At 39.1% G+C, this 21,776-nt stretch overlaps 1 protein-coding gene across 4 annotated transcripts in view; it reads right to left on the bottom strand.

Moving 5' to 3' along the window:
* POLR3B (RNA polymerase III subunit B) overlaps positions 1-21,776 on the bottom strand; it is a 136,762-nt gene that overhangs the window by 56,106 nt on the left and 58,880 nt on the right. For 3 of the 4 annotated variants that reach the window (XM_005572107.4, XM_015431478.3, XM_045365845.2), the window contains 7 exons: positions 18,254-18,415; positions 15,118-15,318; positions 13,112-13,274; positions 11,720-11,873; positions 8,165-8,239; positions 7,521-7,619; positions 730-857 (listed from right to left, as the gene is read on the bottom strand). In XM_005572107.4, the coding sequence (XP_005572164.1) occupies positions 730-857; positions 7,521-7,619; positions 8,165-8,239; positions 11,720-11,873; positions 13,112-13,274; positions 15,118-15,318; positions 18,254-18,415 (982 nt within the window). The remainder of the gene's footprint in view (positions 1-729; positions 858-7,520; positions 7,620-8,164; positions 8,240-11,719; positions 11,874-13,111; positions 13,275-15,117; positions 15,319-18,253; positions 18,416-21,776) is intronic. The other variant, XM_015431480.3, reaches the window with a different exon arrangement.

The raw sequence follows: 21,776 nt of genomic DNA, 5'->3' as shown, positions 1-21,776 counted from the left end.
ATTACAGCATTGATTATACTAGATTGGGTTACTGTTTTATTTGTTGGTCTCCTCTACTAGACTCTGAACTCCCTGAGCACAGGACTCTGCCTCATCTCTCTATTTTCAGGCTCCAGCCTCATGTCTAGTCTACAGTTATGCTCAATAAATGTTACAAATGAATAAATAAATATATGAAAGGAAGAAAAAGAGAAAGAGGAAGCAAAATAAACTCAGGAATCAGTGTGACATGAATTGGGTAAGTTTTAGGAGATACATTAGCAATTGCAAGGGTATAATGGGTTCGGGGATTGTCAACCAGGCAATTACTAGGTACATTTGAATAGACATTGTACATCTTTATCTGTTTTTTTCTCCCTCTTCCTCCTTAAGCTTGAGTTTTTCTGCCCTTTCTCCCATCTCTCAAGGTTAACAAGTTACATCTTACAGGGCTTTTCTCTTTACATTTATCCCTCTTAATTATGTGACACTAATTATATATTGCTTTGTTTTCTTGAAGGAAACAAGTTTAGAGAGGTTTTCTCCATTTTTGTTTAAGCTTTAGACATGGCAGGGCACCAAGCCTTGCAGAGTTTCATACGTAACTCCCTGGGCTTGGTAACCCTCCGGTGTTCCCAGTGCCTGATTTGTTTAAACATATAATACTGGTGAAGCAGGAATAAAGGTGTAAGATTTTTTCCAAAAGTATTTCCAAGTATTCAGAACGAACTTTCAAGAAGGAAATCTTACCCATGGCTTGTTTCCCCATGGCACACTGGTAAGTGTTTCTCGGTGACTGGTTATGGTGAGGGTATGGGATCAGTCCAGCACACACGCCGAGAAGAGTGAAGGGCTCAATCTCCAAGTGGGTGGTGTCTCTAACAAGTTAAGTAAAAATCACATATCTTAAGCATCAAGTACAAAAATAAATTTCTCTTAAAGGGTATAAAAATATTGTTATTTAGGTCCTCAGGGGATTTATATGTCAATAAAATTTGATGCTAGTAAAACTGGTAAAATAAAAACATACTTAAATAAAATACAACAAAATGTAAGAACTTGTAATTCACACATAAATTACTATATTCAACATATAGAAATACATCAACAATATCCACATGGATGAGTAGACTGCTTTTCCTCATTCTTCTAACATATATCAATGAGCACATTGTATCACCATTTAAGAGTGGAATATACGTCCTTTAAGAATAGTTACTAGCTAGGCACAGTGGCTCACGCCTGTAATTCCAGCACTTTGAGAGGCCGAGGCAGGTGGATCATGAGGTCAAGAGATCGAGACCATGCTGGCCAACATGGTGAAACCCTGTCTCTACTAAAAATACAAATTAGCTGGGTGTGGTAGCGCGAACCTGTAGCCCCAGCTACTTGGGAGGCTGAGGCAGGAGAATTGCTTGAACTCGGGAGGCGGAGGTTGCAGTGAGCCGAGATCATGCCACTGCACTCCAGCCTGGCGAGACAGCGAGACTCTGTCTCAAAAAAAAAAAAAAAAAAGAATAGTTACTATAGGCCAGGCGTAGTGGCTCATGCCTATAATCCCAGCAGTTTGGGAGGCCTAGGCAGGTGGATCACTTGAGGTCAGGAGGTCAAGACCAGCCTGGCCAATACAGTGAAACCCTGTCTCTACTTAAAAAATACAAAAAATTAGCCACGCATGGTGGTGGGCACCTGTAATCCCAGCTACTCTGGAGGCTAAGACAGGAGAATTGCTTGAACCCAGGAGATGGAGGTTGCAGTGAGCCAAGATCTTGCCATTGTACTCCAGCCTGGGCAACAGAGCAAGACACTGTCTCAAAAAAAAAAAAAAAAGAATAGTTACTATAGACCCACAGGGACCAATACCATAGCCACTAGACACTAGATAACTGTGGCTACTGAGCACTTGAAATGCTGGGCTAGTGTGACTGAGAAACTGAATTTTTTTTATTTTACTTAATTTTAATTACTTTAAAATTTAAAACTCAAATTGAAATTTAAATAACTCAGTTCAGTTACACAAAACCTTTTATCTTGGAACAACTCACATTTATGAATCTTTTAAAAGTATAAATGTTATGAAATGAGATCTAGTATTTCTGATAAAAAATTGGCATCCAAATTGAAATGTGCTGTAAGCGCACACCAGATTTTGAGGACTTATAGTAGGAAAAAAAGTGTAAAGTAGCTCATTAGTTTTATATTAATTACCTGTTGACATGATAATATTTTGGATATAGTCACAAATAAAACTATTATTTAAAATAATTTTACCAGTTTCTTTTTACCTTTTTAATGTGGCTATTAGAAAGTTTGAGGTTATATAGGTGGCTTGCATTTTATTTTACTGGACAGCTCTGCTATGGGTAGTATTGGACACAAAGTAAGATTTTACCTAGTAGATGTCAGAATCTCGGTTACTTTCACAATATATTTCTGTAGAAAATTCAGTTTTTTGGCCAAATGATGAAGCAACTCAGTTGTGTTAATAGGAAAGAGTACTCAGGTTAATTATAGGTATTTGTGGAAACTAACAGATGTGTCATCCAGGATCTGTGATCTCTATGGACCTACTATTTTTCCCTCAAGCGCTTGTGAAGTGTAACCTTAAAAATGTCAGTGGTTTACAGCACCTGTGGACCGAAGTGATGTCCAATAAACCAGATCCCAACCTATCAATGGAATGTACCTGGTAAAAGATCTCCCATTTATCCAGTTTTTCATCTATTTTTTTTCCCAAAACACATGTATGAAATTATGTCCCTAGTTTGGTGACAGAAGGTGCCTTCCATGTAGTTCGTGAAGAGTACTGTTTTCACCTTATGACTTAACAGAAACCCAATCCTCTCAGACAAGCAGGAAGGGAAAAGACTTCCTTTGTCAAGCAGGAAGGGAAAAGACTTCAGGTTTTGTTTTGCTTTTTTCTTTAAAGAACATCAGCTTATAGCTACAGTTTGTAGTCTAGAAGAAAACAGTTTCTTTTAAATATACTGCTTTGTTTAAATATTGGCCAAGTTGACATTCTCCATCTAAGTAGAAACTACTTTTACAGATGTTAAGATTGGATTGAGTTGAAAAATGAAAAGAAACATCTGAAGTTTTTTTCTTTTATGGTGACAACATGCATAAACTCATATGTATCTAATAATTACTAGACATCCAAACACTTTAGATTCTGATTTTACAAAAAAGAAAATCATTCTCTTTAAAAGCATCAGTTTAGAAACTGAACAGGAATTGGGAGATTTCTTCTTTTCCTTTTTTTTTTTGAGACGAAGTTTTGCTCTTGTTGCCCAGGCTGGACTGCAATGGTGCGACCTCGGCTCACCGCAACCTCCGCCTCCCAGGTTCAAGCGATTCTCTGACCTCAGCCTCCCGAGTAGCTGGGATTACAGACATGCGCCACCACATCCAGCTAATTTTGTATTTTTAGTAGAGACGGGGTTTCTCCATGTTGGTCAGGCTGGTCTCAAACTCCAAACCTCAGGTGATACACCTGCCTTGGCCTCCCAAAGTGCTGGGATTACAGGCATGAGCCACTGCACTCAGCCGAGATTTCTTATTCACTGCGTATAAAGCACTTAAATTTAGTTAGAATGAAAACTAAGTAACCTGTTGTTTATAACAGTAGAACAATTGGAAACTACCTAAATATTCAACAGTAGGGAACTAGTTAATAAACTAAATACGTGTAGGTAGATAATGTAATAACAAACGGCAATTAAAAAATATATATATTTATATGTATACAGTCACACACCACAAAACATCTTGGTCTACAACAGACTGCATAAATGATGGTGGTTCCAAAAGATTATAATACTGCATTTTTACTATACCCTTTCTTTGTTTAGATATGTTTTGATACACACTTACCATTGTGTTACAACTGCCTACAAAGTTCAGTAGAGTAATATGCTGTACAGGTTTGTAGTCTAGAAGCAACAGGCTTTAGCATATAGTCTATGTGTGTAGTAGGTGATAGTGTGTGACAGACACCATCTAGGTTTGTTTAAGTACACTATGATATTCACAAAATGAAATCACCTGACAACAAACTTCTCAGAATGCATCCCCGTCATTAAGTGACATATGACTGTGTATACAAATATACATGTATATAAATATATATACTAATATGGAAAATGTCCAGAGTATACTGGTTAAGTTTCAAAATCAAGGCACTGGAAATGTTTTCACTGTTTTATACACACACATTGTGTGGAATCATGTGTGTATGTTTATACTCAGAAAAAAAAATCTAGAATAATACATAAGAAATTATTAGCATTGGTGACTTCTGGAGGGTAGAGTCTGGTGGGATGGGAAAGGAAGGGAATTCATTCTTTGTGCTTCATGCATTTCTACATTTTAAAAAACGTAAGTATGAATTAAATAATATAAAAACTTCTAGATTTTTAAAATGAAATTAATTTGATGTATGGAATAGCTTGGTAATTGGGTAATGCTGAGAGTTATATTCATTTACAACAATGAAAAACCAGATGAAAATCCCTGCTTTCATGAAGCTTCTAGTGAGGGGAGATAGACAATACATAGATACATCAGTAAAATACCAATTTTACTCTATGGTAATAGGCACAAGAAGGAAAAAAAAAAGTAGTAAAGAGGAGTAGATAGAGATAAGAGTTTCTACTTTCAACAGAGTGGTCAGAAAAGTCTCAAGAGAAGGAGACACCTGAGTGAAGACCTGGAGGAGGTGAAGCAGTGAGCCATGCAGGTATGTGAGAGAGTGCTCCAGGCAGAGGAAGCAGCCAGTGCAAAGGTGCTAAGGCAGAGGCATGCCTGGAATATTTGGAGAAGAGGCCAGTGTGGTTGAAACAGGGAGCGGGGAGAGGTAGAAATGGGAGCGGGCAGATTGTGCAGGAACTGGAAGGCCTCTGTAAGGACTTCTGAGGGAGATGGAAAGCCCCTGAGGGATTTGAGAAGAGAACGGACATGCCCCCTCTACTCTATTAGGAAAAGACTGTATGGGAACAGGTGTCAAAATAGGAGGCTTTTGCAAAAATCCAGGTAAGAAATGGAAATGGCCTGGACTAGGTGATGGATTGAGGTAGTGAAAAATAGTTCAGATTCCAGATATATTTGGAAGGCTCATATGATGAGCTAGGGATTGATGTCGATATAGAGAAAAAGGGTCAGGATGGAAATAGAGGGTTTTGTTGGCTTGAGTAATACAAGGATGGAACTGTCATTTATGGGGATACTATAAAATAGTTCTATTTTATACTCAGGATATGTATCTATATCTACATATTTTTTGAGTCAGGGTCCCACTCTGTTGTCCAAGCTGCAATGCGGTGGTGTTCCAAGTATAGCTCACTGAAGCCTCAAAGTGGACTCAAGTGATCCTTCCACCTCAGCCTCCCAAGAGCTGGGATCATAGGTGCACACCACAACACTCAGCTAACTTTTTTTTATTTTTAGTAGAGATGAGGTCTCACTGTGTTGGCCAGGCTGATCTCCAACTCCTGAGCTCAAGCAATCCTCCTGCCTTAGCCTCCCAAAGTGCTGGGATTATAGGTGTGACCCACCACACCTGGCCCTCAGTCAATTTTGAAATGAGGGGTACAAAACAGTACTTTGAGAGATTCACATCTTTAAGGAAGAAAAATTCTGACTAAAAAGCACTATTTACAAAGTGCAAAAAATATATATATTTGCAATATATATATTGGCAACAGGGTCTTGCTCTGTCACCCAGGCTGGAGTGCAGTGGCATGAACATGGCTCACAGAGCCTCCACCTCCTGGACTCATGCAATCCTCCAGCCTCAGCCCCCTGAGTTACTGGGACTACAGGCCTGCACTACCACATCTGGCTAATTTTTAAGTGTTTTGTAGAGACGGGGTCTTGCCATGTTACCCAGACTGGTAAATTGTAATCTTTTAAAAAGTAATATATTTCATTTGGTAGCAGAAAACAGAAAAGTTTTTCTTTTTCCTGTTTTAATACATAGGTTCTCAGCCAGGCTGGAGTGCAGTGGCACGATCATAGCTCACTGTAACCCATAACTCCTGGGCTCAAGTGATCCTTCCACTCAGCCTCCCGAGTAGCTAGGACTACAGGTGTATGCCACTGCGTCTGGTTAATGTTTTATTTTTATTTTATTTTTTTAGACATAGGGTCTTGCTATGTTGTCCAGGCTGGTCTCAAACTCTTGGCCTTAGGCGATTCTCCTGCCTCAGCCTCCCAAAGCACTGGGATTACAGGGGTGAGCTGCTACACTGGGTCAGAAAAGTACTTATTCTTGATTGAAGACATAAATAGTTATCAGGTGGTAGTATTAAACTCTCTAGCAATATATCTGCAAGAATTCCAATTTCAGGTAAATGGCACATCAGTCACATGCATCAGACAGCAGGTTATATAGATGTTCTTTAATGTACTCCAAATGGAACACAGACACTTCTAAAAATATTGTTCAAGAAGAAATATTGTGAACATACTATCAATTCAAGTGTATACCACACATAAACTTAGAGATAGTTTTTGAACAGACTATGTAGAGAACTCCTGTACTGACAAGAATTCAGATGTCCATGGACAAAATCATCTCTAAAAGAGGTAAGTATATTTTTATACAGCTTAATTCATTAGTTCAATTTTGGCAGTAATCAAGTATTAAAATCAGAGAAACAACTCCTTTTAAAAAATATACATTAAGGCTGGGCATGGTGGCTCATGCCTGTAATCGCAACTACTCAGGACACTGAAGTGGGAGGATCGCTTGAGATCAGGAGTTTTAAGCTTCACTGAGCTATGTTGTACCACTGTACTCCTTCTGGGTGACACAGCAAGACCCTGTCTCAAAAAACAAAACAAAACAAAAAAACCAACTCTCTCTCTCTCTATATATATATAGTTATCTATCTATGTATATGCATATATCTCTCTATGTATGTATGCATGTGTGTGTGTGTGTATATATATATAAACTGTCACATGAATAGGAAGGATAATGAAATATAAAGATGACTTGTTAGCTGCTTTGTAATACTCTTCACTGGGATAAATGATGGGTTATACTCTGCTATAAAATTGTATATTTCTATATGGTACACACAGAAATATACAATATACTTATATACCATGAAATACTAAGCAGCCATAAAAAGGAACGAGATCATGTCCTTTGCAGTTATGTGGATGAAGCTGGAAGCCATCCTCAGCAAACTAACACAGGAACAGAAAACCAAACACCGCATGTTCTCACTCATAGGTGGAAGCTGAACAACGAGAACACAGGGACACAGGGAGGGGAACAACACACAGCGGGGGCCTGTTAGGGGGTTGGGGGAGGGAGAGCATCAAGATAAATAGCTAATGCATGCTGGGCTTAAAACCTAGGTGATAGGTTGATAGGTACAGCAAACCACTATGGCCCACATTTACCTATGTAACAAACTTGCATGTTCCAAAAAAAAAAAAAAGATCGTATGTTTCTAACAGTTCCTGTCAAAAGAAGTTAGTTTCTATAGTCAGAAAAGGTTTTAATTACAGTTGCTATGGATTCTACTTACTTATTAATTGTGTGTTCGTACAGTGCAATGTTACAATCATTTTCTTCATTCACATCTAAATATTCAACCAGACTCTCATGTAAGAAATCTTCAAAATTCCTGGGAAAATATTGGTGAAAGAGACATCATTAAAAAGCATTTTCTGCAGTATTTTATATAACAACAGGAGATACCGGCTTTCATTTAGGCCCAAAGCACCCTTCTCTCCCAGAGGATATCATTACATTGAGATACCTGAAACATGTTATTCTCAGCTCACACAGTAACCACAAATTGCTGAAATAAAAACAGCAAAGTGTCTGTCTGTAACTCTTGTCAACCTAGTCCCCACTTCTTAAAAAAAAAAATTCTGACCTTAGAAACCTCATGATGAGACCCACAGTGTCTACACTGACACATGATGTAAGTCCCTTTCTTACCAGAAACACTTGTGTACTAACTGACTTCAAGACTATGTAAGCCTCATGATCTAAATTGATGAATATTTTACAATGTCCAAGCAAGTTCACATGGAGCAAAATAGGTTTTTAACAGGCTGGTAATTTGATGGAAAGAAATTAAAACACTAAAATGAAAATACACTTTTCTTAAATCATGTATGTGGGTATTAAGGAGATTGGTAAGTTTTACTTTTGGCTACTTACCTGTACCCTTGAGCCAGCTCTTCCATATGTTTATTTGTGACTGCTGGCTTCTGTTTCTTGACAATTATGTAGGGTCTAGAACGGAAACAGCAAAACCAAATTAATAGTAGTTCTAGGGAAAAATTACACTGGCAAATTAGTTTACCAAAGTGAGATGAAGGAAGATGTAAATACAACCAAACCTATTCCTGGATTGCTGAGTACACCAGGTATTTTTTGTATGTAAGAGCATGGTGTAGGGGCCTATGTTCTCTCTCACATATACATACCCAAGCCCATGTGCACATGTGAGTATGTGTACACATAGTCATGCACACACACAGTGCTTGCTGCAAGTATCTTAGGAAACATTTGGTTTTGAACGAAAAGGCAACACAAAAATGATACTCAAAGTCTGAAAAGGAAACAAAACCTTTAATGTCATATTTTTAAAAACGGTGTAATGTATCAATCTAAAAACATCCCCTGATTTCACATTGGAAATATTTTGTATACTACTCACAGAGTTAACAGTCAAAGAAGCACTGTCACCTAGGGTAATAAGTGGCATTGCGTTATGAGGTTCTGATGAATATCCAGATGTTTAGAGTAGTTTGATTTAGTCTAAACATCACTGAGCTAGGTTAGCAAGATACTTAAAGCTACAAGTGACCAAAGAGAGTGGCTAAAAGTTGGCAGAGAATAAAGCTTTCTTACTTTGTGGTTTTCAGCAACGTAATGGGTGGAAGGTGGAGAAGGCATTCTGGCAGATTAACCTGTAACTGTCAGTGGGGACTGGCCTCGGAGGGCTTTGCCACCATGAGGAAACCCCGACACAAAGGATGGCATGCGGCACTGAAACGTCAAGGGCTGTTGCTATTTGGATAAGCAGCTCTTACAGAGAGGAGCAAGTAACCACCAGACACTTGTACGCTCTACCCTAAAGTCCAAATAACTATTTGAGGACTAATGAGCACTTTTAAACAGTTAAGAAGAGGAGCTGCACAATTACAAAAGCGGAACACAAGTTGTTGAAAAATGAACTGGGTGAGCTTTTCATGGAAATCCACAGTACCTCGAAATTCTGGCTCCTTCTTGGTAGGGAAGCAGAGCCCGCTAATGCCTCATTTGAGCGCTGCAGTGGATTCAGGTTAAGCCTCAGATGAGACGACAGAAACCGGCGGAGGAGAGGGAGGGGATCACATTTAGCTGCCTCAGTTATCCTTACGTTAACTCAACACATTCTACTATTTTTTCCTGCTAGATCTGTCATGCCATTATAAAGTTGCTTCTATAAAAGAGTTTTCTTTTTTCTTTTTTTTTTTTGAGAGGGAATTGCTCTGCCACCCAGGCTGGACTGCAGTGGCCGGATCTCAGCTCACTGCAAGCTCCGCCTGCTGAGTTTATGCCATTCTCCTGCCTCAGCCTCCCGAGTAGCTGGGACCACAGGCGCCCGCCACCTTGCCCGGCTAGTTTTTTGTATTTTTTAGTAGAGACGGGGTTTCACCGTGTTAGCCAGGATGGTCTCGATCTCCTGACCTCGTGATCCGCCCGTCTCGGCCTCCCAAAGTGCTGGGATTACAGGCTTGAGCCACCGCACTCGGCCCGTTTTCTTTTCGAATATATATTATGTCGGATGTAATGAAATCCTAAAAAAGAGTAACCTAGAAATTGTCACTGTTATTCCTGCCCTTAACTGGACCATGCTATTAATAGTTATAAATAAGCACCTAATGTGTGCCTGGCACTCTACAGAGCACTTACCACACCTTATATCAGCTACTTCTCAAGACAATCTTAGGCAGGCATTATTGTTTCCATTTTATAGCCAGTGAAACCAAGGCTGAGAGACTGAAGTAGTACACTCAGAATCACACAACTCAGTAAGTGGGAAGTCAGGATTCAAACACAGGTATATCATCAGCTAACCATTCTTTGGTTGCAAAGAAGAGAAACCAATTCTGGCTAATTTAAGCAAAAATTAAGTTTACTGGAGGCATTAAGAATTTACCGGTGCTGGGTGCAATGGATCACACCTGTAATCCCAGCACTTTGGGAGGCTGACGTTGGTGGATCACTTGAGGCCAGGAGTTCGAGACCAGCCTGGCCAACACAGTGAAACCCCATCTCTACTAATAACACAAAAAATTAGCCAGAGGCGGTGGTGTGTGCCTGTAATCCCAGCTACTCGGCGGGGCAGGGGTGGGAGGGGAGCTGAGGCGTAAGAATTGCTTGAACCTGGAAGGTGGAGGTTGCAGTGAGACAATATTGTACCACTGCACTCCAGCCTGGGTGACAAACTGAGACTCTGTCTCAAAAAAAAAAAAATAAATAAAAAAGTTAATGGAAGGATAAGAATCAACAAAAAAGCTGAAATGCTCAGCCTCAGAAAGAAAAGGAACTAGAGCAATTCCAAGGATCCCGAAAATGAGGTGTTAACAGGCAGTCTCTTGCATGCAGCACTGGGAGAACGAATCAGGTCCAACCACTTCCCTCCCTGGATTTATTTTACCTGGGATTCAAATTCTCTGATGAGGGGGTATGACTGGCCTCATTTGGGTCATATGCCCAACCCCTGGCTGAAGAGAAGAGGGCACTGGACTGACCATCCCAAGAAGCCTGCCAATGGGGAGGGGCAGTCCTCAAAGGAAAATGAGGTAGTATCATATGAAGGAGGAATGGATGCTGGACAGTCACTCTCCCAGCTCTGACAGACTTCCAGCTACTGCTAGCTCACTGCCTCGTGCTTCAACTCTACCCGAGGTATACACAGAATAACTACGGTAATGCTAGAAAAGGCTTGTGAAACAAGGCAATGTCCTCAGCTGATGTCTCTGCATATCCCCTCAAACCAGACACTATGTCACATTCATCTTTGTACCTCCAGCTCCTAGATAGTACCTGTGCACAACAGGCCCTTAATAAATACTTACTGAATGAATAAAAGGAACCTACTTTTCCATTGGGTCTAGTGTTATTTTATTTCTTCATGTCTCCATGTTTTCATTCTTGCCTTGTTTCAGCCTTTCTCCTCCCCACCTACCTCCAAGTTAACACAATCCTACTCATCCTTTAAAGCTCAGTTTGTAGCAACAGACTATAGTGGGCAAAATCATGCATCAAACGAATCCTAAGGACTTTGAAATAAAAAACAGACTCCACCACTCTTTAGTTTTCAATAAGTTACTCAGCCTCACTGAACCTCAGTTTCCTCATTTGTTAAACGACAAGAATAATCCAACCTCATAGGGTTGAATGGAGTTAAAGCCTTACACATATAGTGCCTCCATTAAAATGACAAATAGTGGCTAGCATTAACTACTAGCACAGATGATTGTTATTAGTCATTTTTTCTGCCTTTCCCGGCAGACTGAGCTCTCTGAGGGCAGACTCTGTCTCCCATATTAATTTGCATCCTCAGTACCTAATATGCATATTCATAAAGTGTTTGCTCATGGAATTAAATTTATCTTCACAATGAAAGAGGTTAAAACAGTTTCATAAATAAAAACAAGTCTATTTCTTTCAAGAATAAATATAAAGAGATTCTTAAAAACTCTTTTTAGTAACATATACCTGCATAGCCTTCCTCCATCAGAAGAAATATAGACACATCGATCTGTAAGATTTGTTGAGATGGAAACAAATTCATTGATATATCCTGCTCTTCTCATGAGTCGAAATGTATTCACCAGCTTTTTGTGGTCGCGAATGACACCCAAGATGTTACCTAGGCAAAAAGAAAGAATAGGTAAGACAGAAATAAAAAATAAACCCAACATGATTTAATATATCCAACCAATAAAAATAGTAAGCAGCACTAAGCAGTTATTTGAAAATACTGTTATTAACACCTGCAGCCAGTCCACAAGGTTGCAGGGAAGCAACAAAGGAAGAATGGTTAAGGGCCAGTCCTTCCAGATGCTGACTGAGGAATACTGGAAAAGTCAGCTTCATTTTCCTCATCTTTCAGCACAGTGCTGGGGCATGAACTCAGGTCCAAACAACTTGGGTTTGAACACTGGCTCCATCACTTCCACAGGGTGGTAGTAAAGATTAAACGAGCTGATCATTTAAAGTACTGAGAATTCTGCTTAGCACCTACTAACTGCTACTATTAAACTGCTTCTTGTTGTAATCATCATCTGTGAAATGGGGAAAATGAACTTTGCTTCCCAAGGTTAGCGGGAGGATTCAAAGAGGCACTGGTTAAAGTGCAGAGTAAAAGCTCACTCAATGTTAGCCTCTGGGATATAATGAATGAGGCAGTCAGTTAACAGCTCTGCTGAGGCTCTGACCCCTTCCTCACCAGCCCATATAAAAAAGAGTTAATGCCTCCTAGAATGAGCAGAAGGGAGAGAGGAAGAGAGGAAAGACAAGTGATAAGGGATAAGCTCATGGAGCATACTAGTGAGAGGACAGGCACACACAGCAATAAATCAAAAGCAGAAAGGAAGAGAGCACACTTCCTGCTGAGTCTCTGGAAGACTTTGAAGGAGGTAGGAAGAGGTATATGAAAGAAGTAACTGGAGTGTGAGCCAGAGGAGAGGGATCCTCTTACCACAGGCTGCTGACATACTGATTATCAGACGGCTAGACAAAGTCAATTCATTATAAGAGCTGATATGATAATTTTTGCAGAATGACTCCAATATTTAACTTGTACTTAGAGATACCATGTTGAACCTTATTCCACTATGGATATGTCAGCAACTGCAAAAGGGCAGACAGCAGCCACTTTCTGCAATGTTACCCTTTAGCTCTGATAGCTATATCCTCTCAGAACCTTGGATAACCCAGCCAACAAAGTAACTATTTCTGTTATCACTGTATTTTCTACCTTTAAGTGAAGGTCAACCTGGGCCCAGAATTAAAGTCTATTTGTGCTTTACATACCAGGATAATAATGGATTCCCTCCCCCTCTTCATAGACTATCTGGGGCCAAGATGTCTCCATAATATACCCACCATTAAGAAACACAAGAAACACATTTGGGTAAGAGAGCTCTTCCCCACATAATAAATTCACATCTTCTACTCCCAAGTTACTGGCTAATTTAACAATGGGTCCATCTTCCATATCAGTTGTGATGTGTGTCATAAGGGCCAAGTTTTTAACCAAACCACATGCCTAAAAAACAAAAGACAGTCATTTCTAAGAATGAACATTAGTAATACAAAGTACAGTCTGCATCTGAAAATAGCTCACTACTTGGCTGGCGGCAATGCAAAGCAGTACAACTTTGTAGGGGATACTGTGGTGATTCACACAAATGTCTTTAAAATATATATATATCCCTTAATCCAGAGGAATTTATCTTCATAACAAGCAAGGATATAAAATAGATTTAGCTACAGAAATGCTCAGCACAGTACTATTTGTAATTGTAAATGCTGACGGCATCATAAATGCCCAACAAAATTGACTACATTAACAATTACTCCCAGACAACGAAACATTACAGTCATTATGATGATACTGTATAAAATAAGTAAAGGAAAACATTAATAAATGCAGCTACATAAAAATATAAAATTTCTGGCCTGAAATGAGAGACTGTATAAAATAACTGGCCAGTACCCTTAAGTTTCTTGGTCATTAAAGGTAAATAAAGACTGAAAAACTCTTTCAGATTAAAAGAGACAAGGAGACATGACAACTAAAAATAATGTGTGATTCTGGAACAGAAAAAAGACAACAGTGGGACAACTGGCAAAATTTGAATAAGATCCATAGATTATAGTATTGTTCAATGTCATGAGGTTGATAACAGTGCTATGGTTACATAAGATGTTCACAGTTGGGAATCTAGATGAAAGATTGTGGAAAATCTTTGTACCAGTTTCATCACTTTTTTGTACATCTAAAATTCTTTCAAAATGAAAAGAAAATAAATATTTTAAACATCTATGCAACCCAGTACAGTTCTAAAACAACAATACCAACAAGGACAGAATATAGTAAATAGAAAAAAATACTTAAGACAGGTGACTTGTAAGATTGTATCTTCAAGTCTTAAAACCATCTGCTGCGGTAACTGTACAAAATAGCTACTTTTTTTTTTAGGTTAGCTGAAGCAATCTCTGGGAAATGAAATGTTTCAAAGTTGTATAAATTATACAAAATTTGACAAACTGGATAATTTTAGTGTCAATTTCCATATGGTTCCAGATAAATTAGATAAATAGTTTCTAAAAATCGCAGCTCTATACAGACTCCTATTTTCATCCCTTCCAAATAATGATAAATTCCTACACTTTGGAACCTGCATCTTTTACTTGTCATAATTATTAATTCAGCATATATTCATGGGGCCTCTACTCTAACCAAGGCTCTATGTTAGGAGCTTGAGATACAACAGTGAACCTTCCTTCCTCCAGAATTTTACAATTTAGAAGGAATAGAATCAAGTGAAACTCACAATGTTAACCCAAGGGAGAAAGGACCCTGACACAGGGAGGAGCGGGTGCTACAGAAGCAAAACAATGTAAACTCCCTGGCTTGGTGTTTAGGCAATTGCTTGTGTTTCCAATACAAGTGAGTTAGAATCCACATTAGGTCATGGACTGTATACTCCTAATTGGCTGTGACTGAGCCTAACTAAGGACAATAAGGAGCTGCTCAAAAAGAGCCCCTCATGAGCATGAGAGGGGATAGGTCTTTCAATCTGCCTTCACAGTCTTATCCCCTCTGTGCATGATTTGATTTTGGGATAAACTAAAATAAGCAAGAGAAACATGGACTGTATTACTTTTAGCTAACACACAGAATCAAATGCTTCTGCAGGTCCTAGTTTTGGAATCATACGAATGTAGTCTCCCAAACATGTCAATATTTCTTTGCCAGATAAATGATGGACAAAAGAAAGGATATGGCCTGGAGATGGGAACAGAAGCAGAACCCCCCACCCCACCCCATGCACAGACATAGGTATTGCCTCTGACACAGCATCAAGACTCCTCAGATTCCTTACCTCTCCTTCAGGAGTGTCCGAAGGACAAAGCATTCCCCACTGAGATGGCTGGAGGGAGCGAGGACCACTCACTTTTCTTGTTTTTTCAAACTGGGAAGAGATTCTTGTCATCATGCCCAGTGCGGATATATATGACAAGCGAGACAGCACTTGTGTTACACCCTGGCGGTCCATTTTAAATCTCTTTAGAGACCAATTTCCCTGTAGGGAGATGAAAGACGTAAGACTATTCCTAACCCAATCCTATGTTGTCTGATACTGTGCAGTCACTCCAAGAAGTTCATGGCAAGATCTTCATGCTTACGAAATTAGAACCATGACACATATTCAGAAATCAAAGTGTCACAATTAAAATGAAAGTTTAGTCAAGTCACTTGCTGGGGTTTTCTAGGAAGATAATGAACATTACTGTGTCTAGCAACCATCTCAGAATTGTTCGATGCATAAACTTACCACATCAGAGCTGTCACCTTCTCAGGAACTAATTCTATAATGAAGAGCCAGTTCAACCACAGATTTCCATGGGAAATCATAAGCTAACTGATAAAACACCAGCAATATCTATACACATTTAAGGGAAAACTAGTTTGAAGCTCAAAGAGATCATTTCATGTTGGAATGTGCTATTTGGATGTTTTCCAAAGTTAGTCTTAAGAACAGGAAAATGTAGCAACAGAAAAATAACTCAGGTATCATTTACTTAGGATAATGAACAAACTGAAGGCTTCTTAATTAAGTTTTAAGGAATCTAAAAATAGTATATATATTCATGTTAAGAAACATATATTCTCTGTGGCCACTGTGTCATTATTAAAATAGATTCATATCAACTAAATCTTGAACATTAAATTTACTTTATCTTCTTATGCATTAAATATGTTGTATTATTTTGTAGTTGTATTAATTGTATACATTAAAAATATTCTCAAGAATAATTTAAAGATTAAGATTAGAAATTTTTGACATTTAAATTCATGGCAACATGAATTAACAGTAGAAAACAGTATTCATCCAAAAAGCAAAGCAGGCTGGGTGTGGTGGCTCACACCCATAATTCCAGCACTTTGGGAGGCCGAGGTGGGTGGATCACTTGAGGTCAGGAGTTCAAGACCAGCCTGCCAACGTGGCAAAACCTCATCTCTACTAAGAATACAAAAACTAGCTGGGTGTGGTGGTGCACATCTGTATTTCCAGCTACTTGGGAGGCTGGCGTGTGAAGATCACTTGAGCCCAAAAGGCAGGGGCTGCAGGGAGCTGAGATCACACCACTATACTCCAGCCTGGGAGTAAGACGCTGTCTCAAAAATAAAAAAAAAAGAAAAAGCAAAGCAGACAATAAGATGTGAACAAAATTGTTGACTCAAGTTTTCTAATTCTAAAGAGAAAAACTGCACCTGCCGTGGTTCTTCATTCCTCCTCAGAGGACCCAATAAAAGCTAGGAATGTTCTCTTGAGAAAAATGCACATAGAAACAAGAATAAAAATTTTACATTCATTTTTAGACTCTTGTGGATCCCAGGTTAAAAACCCTTGTAGCAGAAAATCTGCTAGGGTTTCAGGAAAAGATTAGGTGATCTGTTTGCATTAAAATATGTAACTTTGGGGGAGCTCCCTCACAAAGTACAGTTTGCTCACCATTATAGTGAAGATCGATCACTTTGGAACCTTGAGTTTCTGAAACGTGGGAAAGAGCTAAACTCTAAGAAACCCTATTAAAAGGCAAAGAAATAGAGCAACTATATATATCCCACAAATTAACCTCTCATATTATCACTTATTTCATTAACTCCTTTTATCCTTAGAGGCAGAATGAATCTAGTAAACTGACTTATGCCCACAGAGTAAGAGTAAATAAGGTAAATAAGTATTCAGCACACAGCTAAAATAAGGCAGCAGCTGTTGGCAAGTAGCAAGTAGATGGGAGTGAAGCCAAGATGTTCAGCAAGAGAATTTGTTCTTGTATTCTGTAGGAGTATTACAAAAGGGAGAGACGAGAAACAGACAAGAGGGCTAAAAATGCTCCTTTGAGAAAAATGTATTTGGTAAAAGCATTCTGCTAATAGCAACACTAAGAATTTTAAAGGTTCATCTTTTTCTGTTGTCTAGAGTGTGGCACACCTGTAACTAGGCCTGCTACTGATTTTTGTAATAAGCAGTTCTATCAGGGAGGTAAAGCAGTTTTCTTTAGGGGTAAAAGAAGTACTCAAAATAGCTCTTTTGACCTGAAAATCATGGGCGAGCAAGCAAGGAAAAGTAATTCTAACAGAAGCGTGTTCAAGCACTCTTTGGAGGATTCTCTTCAAATACTCAGGGATCCACCTCAGACAAGTTTGGGCCACTAGAGTTTATGTGCCTAAATAGGGACAAAGGCCTGGTTCACCTCAAATTTAGATGTAGCTGTCACTGTATGGGCCACTCACACAGACCCACTATAAAGTTCTAAAGTCAAGTATTGAAGCAAGTCTGCACTCTTTCATCATTAAGGGAATCAACATGGTAGATTATACTATGCTTTGTTGGGGCAAAATGTCATCCATAAAACTAATTTTATGTCTGGCATGCAAAACATGAACCAGACTTCATCAGATAGACCTACAGTTGTTACGCTTTAAGAAAGGAAGCAAAAACCCATCTGATAACCTTTTCTGAATAGCCCGAGACCCTGACTACACAGCTGCTGCCGAGAACTGAATTCATCCAGCACAGAACTCATTGCTTATGTGAGGAACAGCTGACAGGTCTTCGAAGAATATAAACCTCCTGTGAAATGAAACATTTTGTATTATTTTGAACAAAAGGTTGGTAATTAATAAACCTGTCTGAAATGTGTCAATTTTACTACAGAAGAAAATGGGGGGAAGTATTCTTTAAAAGCATGGTTATTAACAGTTAAATGAAGATTTTTCCTCTGTGTAAGAGTATCTATTTTCTTATTGCCTCATATAACAGGAACTATAATTTGGCAGGAAAGTTATAGTAATAAACACTTCAGACTTCCTTTCAAAGTAGAAATTTGTGCTTTGTAAACATTCCTTTCTATATTTCACCTGGATTCTCAAAGTGCTTTAAGTTTTTCTTCTACCAAATAGATTTACAACTAAATTACAAGACCCTAAAAGAGTGACTGAAGACTTACGGTAGAAATAGCGTTCACCATGCCATTGGTGATCTGGTCTTGGCGCATGTGTTTGACAACATCAAACTGGGCTGCTCTTTGCTTAGGAATCACCTGGTCGGCAATCTTTTTCATTTCAGAATTAAATTTTTTGAACAAGTCTTCAAAAAGAAGAGATAAAAGCTAAAAAAAAAAAAAAAAAGGTATATGTGATTTTTCAAAAAGCACTGCTAGATTATTTTAATAAACTCTAGGTCTTAAGATTTTTAAAAAATATGATGGAGGAACTGCTTAAAACAGAAAAAAAATTGGTATTTTCAAATTCAGTTTGCCAGATATGTACATAATTTTCTATGTGCTTAACACTGTGCTAGGCATTTAAATGAGAGCAAAGATGATGACATACTCACTGCATTCAAAGACATTTCCTTTAGACCAGTCACTTCTAGACTTTCAGATTTCATTGACCAATGACCTAATTTTTAATTTTACAGATAAAGTTGTGCATTAAAACCAAAAAGGATGCAGAGGGAGAAGAATTACTATTAAAAACTCTGAAGATGCCCAAGATGTTTCCTGTATCATTGGTAAAGGTGTAAATTGGTACAATCACTTAGGAAACAGTTTGCCATTATCTACCCATCCCTATGCCCAACAGTTCCTCTCCTAGGTATACCTGCTATAGAAGTGGTTCTCAAACTTTAGCATGTACAGTAATCACTCTGAGGGATTGTTAAAACACAAATTGCAGCTGGGTATGGTGGCTCATGCCTGTAATCCCATCACTTTGGGAAGTAGGTGAGTTGATCACGAGGTCACGAGTTCAAGACCAGCCTGGCCAAGATGGTGAAACCCTGTCTCTACTAAAAATACAAAAATTAGTCAGGCCTGGTGGTGGGCACCTATAATCCCAGCTATTTGGGAAGCTGAGGCAGAGAACTGCTTGAACCCAGGAGGCAGAGGTTGCAGTGAGCCAAGATTGCGCCACTGCACTCCAGCCTGGGTGACAGAGTGAGACTCCATCTAAAAAAAAAAAAAAAAAAGGCTGGGCACAGTGGCTCACACCTGTAATCCCAGTACTTTGGGAGGCTGAGGCGGGCGGATCACGAGGTCAGGAGATCGAGACCATGGTGAAACCCCGTCTCTACTAAAAATACAAAATTTTAGCCAGGTGTGGTGGCAGGTGCCTGTAGTCCCAGCTACTCGGGAAGCTGAGGCAGGAGAATGGCGTGAACCTGGGAGGTAGAGGTTGCAGTGAGCTGAGATCGCGCTAGTGCACTCCAGCCTGGACAACAAAGTGAGACTCCACCTCAAAAAAAAAAAAAAAAAAAACACACACACACACATACACACAAATTGCAGGCCCTACCCTTACAGTTTCCAGCTCAGTAGGTCTAAGGTAGTGCCCACGAATATGAATGTCTGATCAACTCCCAGGAGATGCCAGTGCTGCTGGCAGGGGGAGGGCACTCAAGATACTTATACTAGCTATTTGTAGCAGCTAAAATCTGGAAACCATACAGATAATACGTAGACAAACTGTGGTATACTCATATAATGAAACACTATAAAACAATGAAAATGAACAAAAAATCACTAACCACAAAATCATGGCTGAGTATTAAAAACAAATACTCAGCAAAAGAAATCAGACACAAAACAATATACATATGGCACGATTCCATTTACATAAGGTTCAAAACCCAGCACAACTACATTATATTGTTTAGGAAGGTACAATTAGGTGGTTATACTTTAAAGATTAGGATGCAAATAGTGTAATAGAAGAATCAGCTAAAATTTTAAGGACTTCTTAAAGGCCAAATGTGGACTGTCACACAAGTTCAGAGTTCTTCTGAAGCCCAGGCACAAGAAGTGTCCACAGCCACTCACGAGTTCCTTTCTGTGGAGTGCTCATGAAAGGCTGCAGCGAGGCAGAAGACCTGAGAAAGATCCCTTTGCTGGAACACAGGCAGTAAAACCCTACCTACCTACTTCCCTGGGCTCTTGCATAGGAAGCAACACCTAAGTCCCTGGGAAGGGGGCAGGACACCCTCCTGCCTAGCAAAGTCCCGGGAGGCAAAAATAACCTTCTCTCAGAGAGGGATAGAAGCAAAAGCTATCTGTCCCTAATCACCCCTGCTCTCCCAACAAGCTCTGCACCTACAGTAACTAGCAACAACAGTCTCCCCCTGGAAGAGGTCCAGTAAACCCTCTGATTTCAGGACAAGGTGCAATGCCAGAGGGAAGAGAAGGGAGAAGCATCTTTCCCTAGGGGAGGAACAGGAAACCTGGTTGGGCAAAGATCCTGCACTGATACACAGCAGGGGCCAGATCTGCAGGGAAGGGGCAGGAAACTGAAAGCTTTCCTTTAGAAAAGGGGGGAAAAAGAAAAGATTGCCCATTCTCATCACTCCTATTCAACATTGTATTGGAGGTGCCATTCAGTTCCATAGGACAAAATAAAGAAATAAAAGATATAAATATTGGAAAAGAAGCAATAAAACTGTCTTTACTTGCAGATAATATGTTTATCCACATAGAAAATCCAAAAGAATCTAAGAAAAAGCCTTAACAGAAATATTACATGTGTTTAGCAAGTTTGCAAGATACAAGGCCAATAAACACAAAGCAACTAAAAATTACTGAAAGAAATTAAAGAAAACTTCAATAGGTGAGATGATAAGTTCATGGATTGGAAAGCTAAATATTATTTAGATAACAGTTCTCCCCAGACTGAACTACAAATTCAAATGCAATCTCAATGAAAGAGCTTGCAGGCTTTTATTATTTGTGGAAATGGAGAAGCTAATTCTAAAACTTAAGTACAAATGTTAAAATTCCTAAGTTTATAATAATACTCAGAAAAAAAAAAAAACCTTCACTATTCACTTCTGGAGGAAATTAGAGAACTAAATCATTATTCTGCAAACAGGCTTTAAAAAAATGTAGCAAGCATTTACCCCGCCTTTCCCACGTAAATTATGTTTCAGGGTAACGAAAGGGATGACAATGAAAGTACTCTGTATTAAAAAATTCCAGCTAATAAATGGACCAGGATGAAAATGTTAGAATATCATTATTTTGCATGCCCTAATGAGATAATGAATAAAGGAAATGATCATCATCAGATGCTAAATAAAACTATCAGGAGAAAAGTTGATGGGGAACTTAATGGATGAATCAGGGACCCAAACACCTAAACCCAATGATCAATTTCAATGGCACAAAAAGTGTATAAAATCAGACATACAGGATAGGATATACCCCCACCACCCATGAAGTGTTCTAGTCCCAAACCAAACCAAACCAAAATCGGAATACCATTTATCCTCTAGATTTAACTTCTGGTTTATAAGAAATTTAGGAGGGAGAGGAATATATATATATATATATGTTAAAAGACACCATGAGGGCTGGGCACGGTGGCTCACATCTGTAATCCCAGCACTTTGGGAGGCCAAGGCGGGCGGATTATGAGGTCAGGAGTTTGAGACCAGCCTCACCAACATGGTGAAACCCCATCTCTACTAAAAATACAAAA

The sequence above is a fragment of the Macaca fascicularis genome, chromosome 11, assembly GCF_037993035.2.
Source record: "Macaca fascicularis isolate 582-1 chromosome 11, T2T-MFA8v1.1".
Classification (NCBI taxonomy): domain Eukaryota; kingdom Metazoa; phylum Chordata; class Mammalia; order Primates; family Cercopithecidae; genus Macaca; species Macaca fascicularis.
The sequence above is the reverse complement of the archived record's forward strand: the minus strand, read 5'-3'. Positions and strand labels throughout refer to the sequence as shown.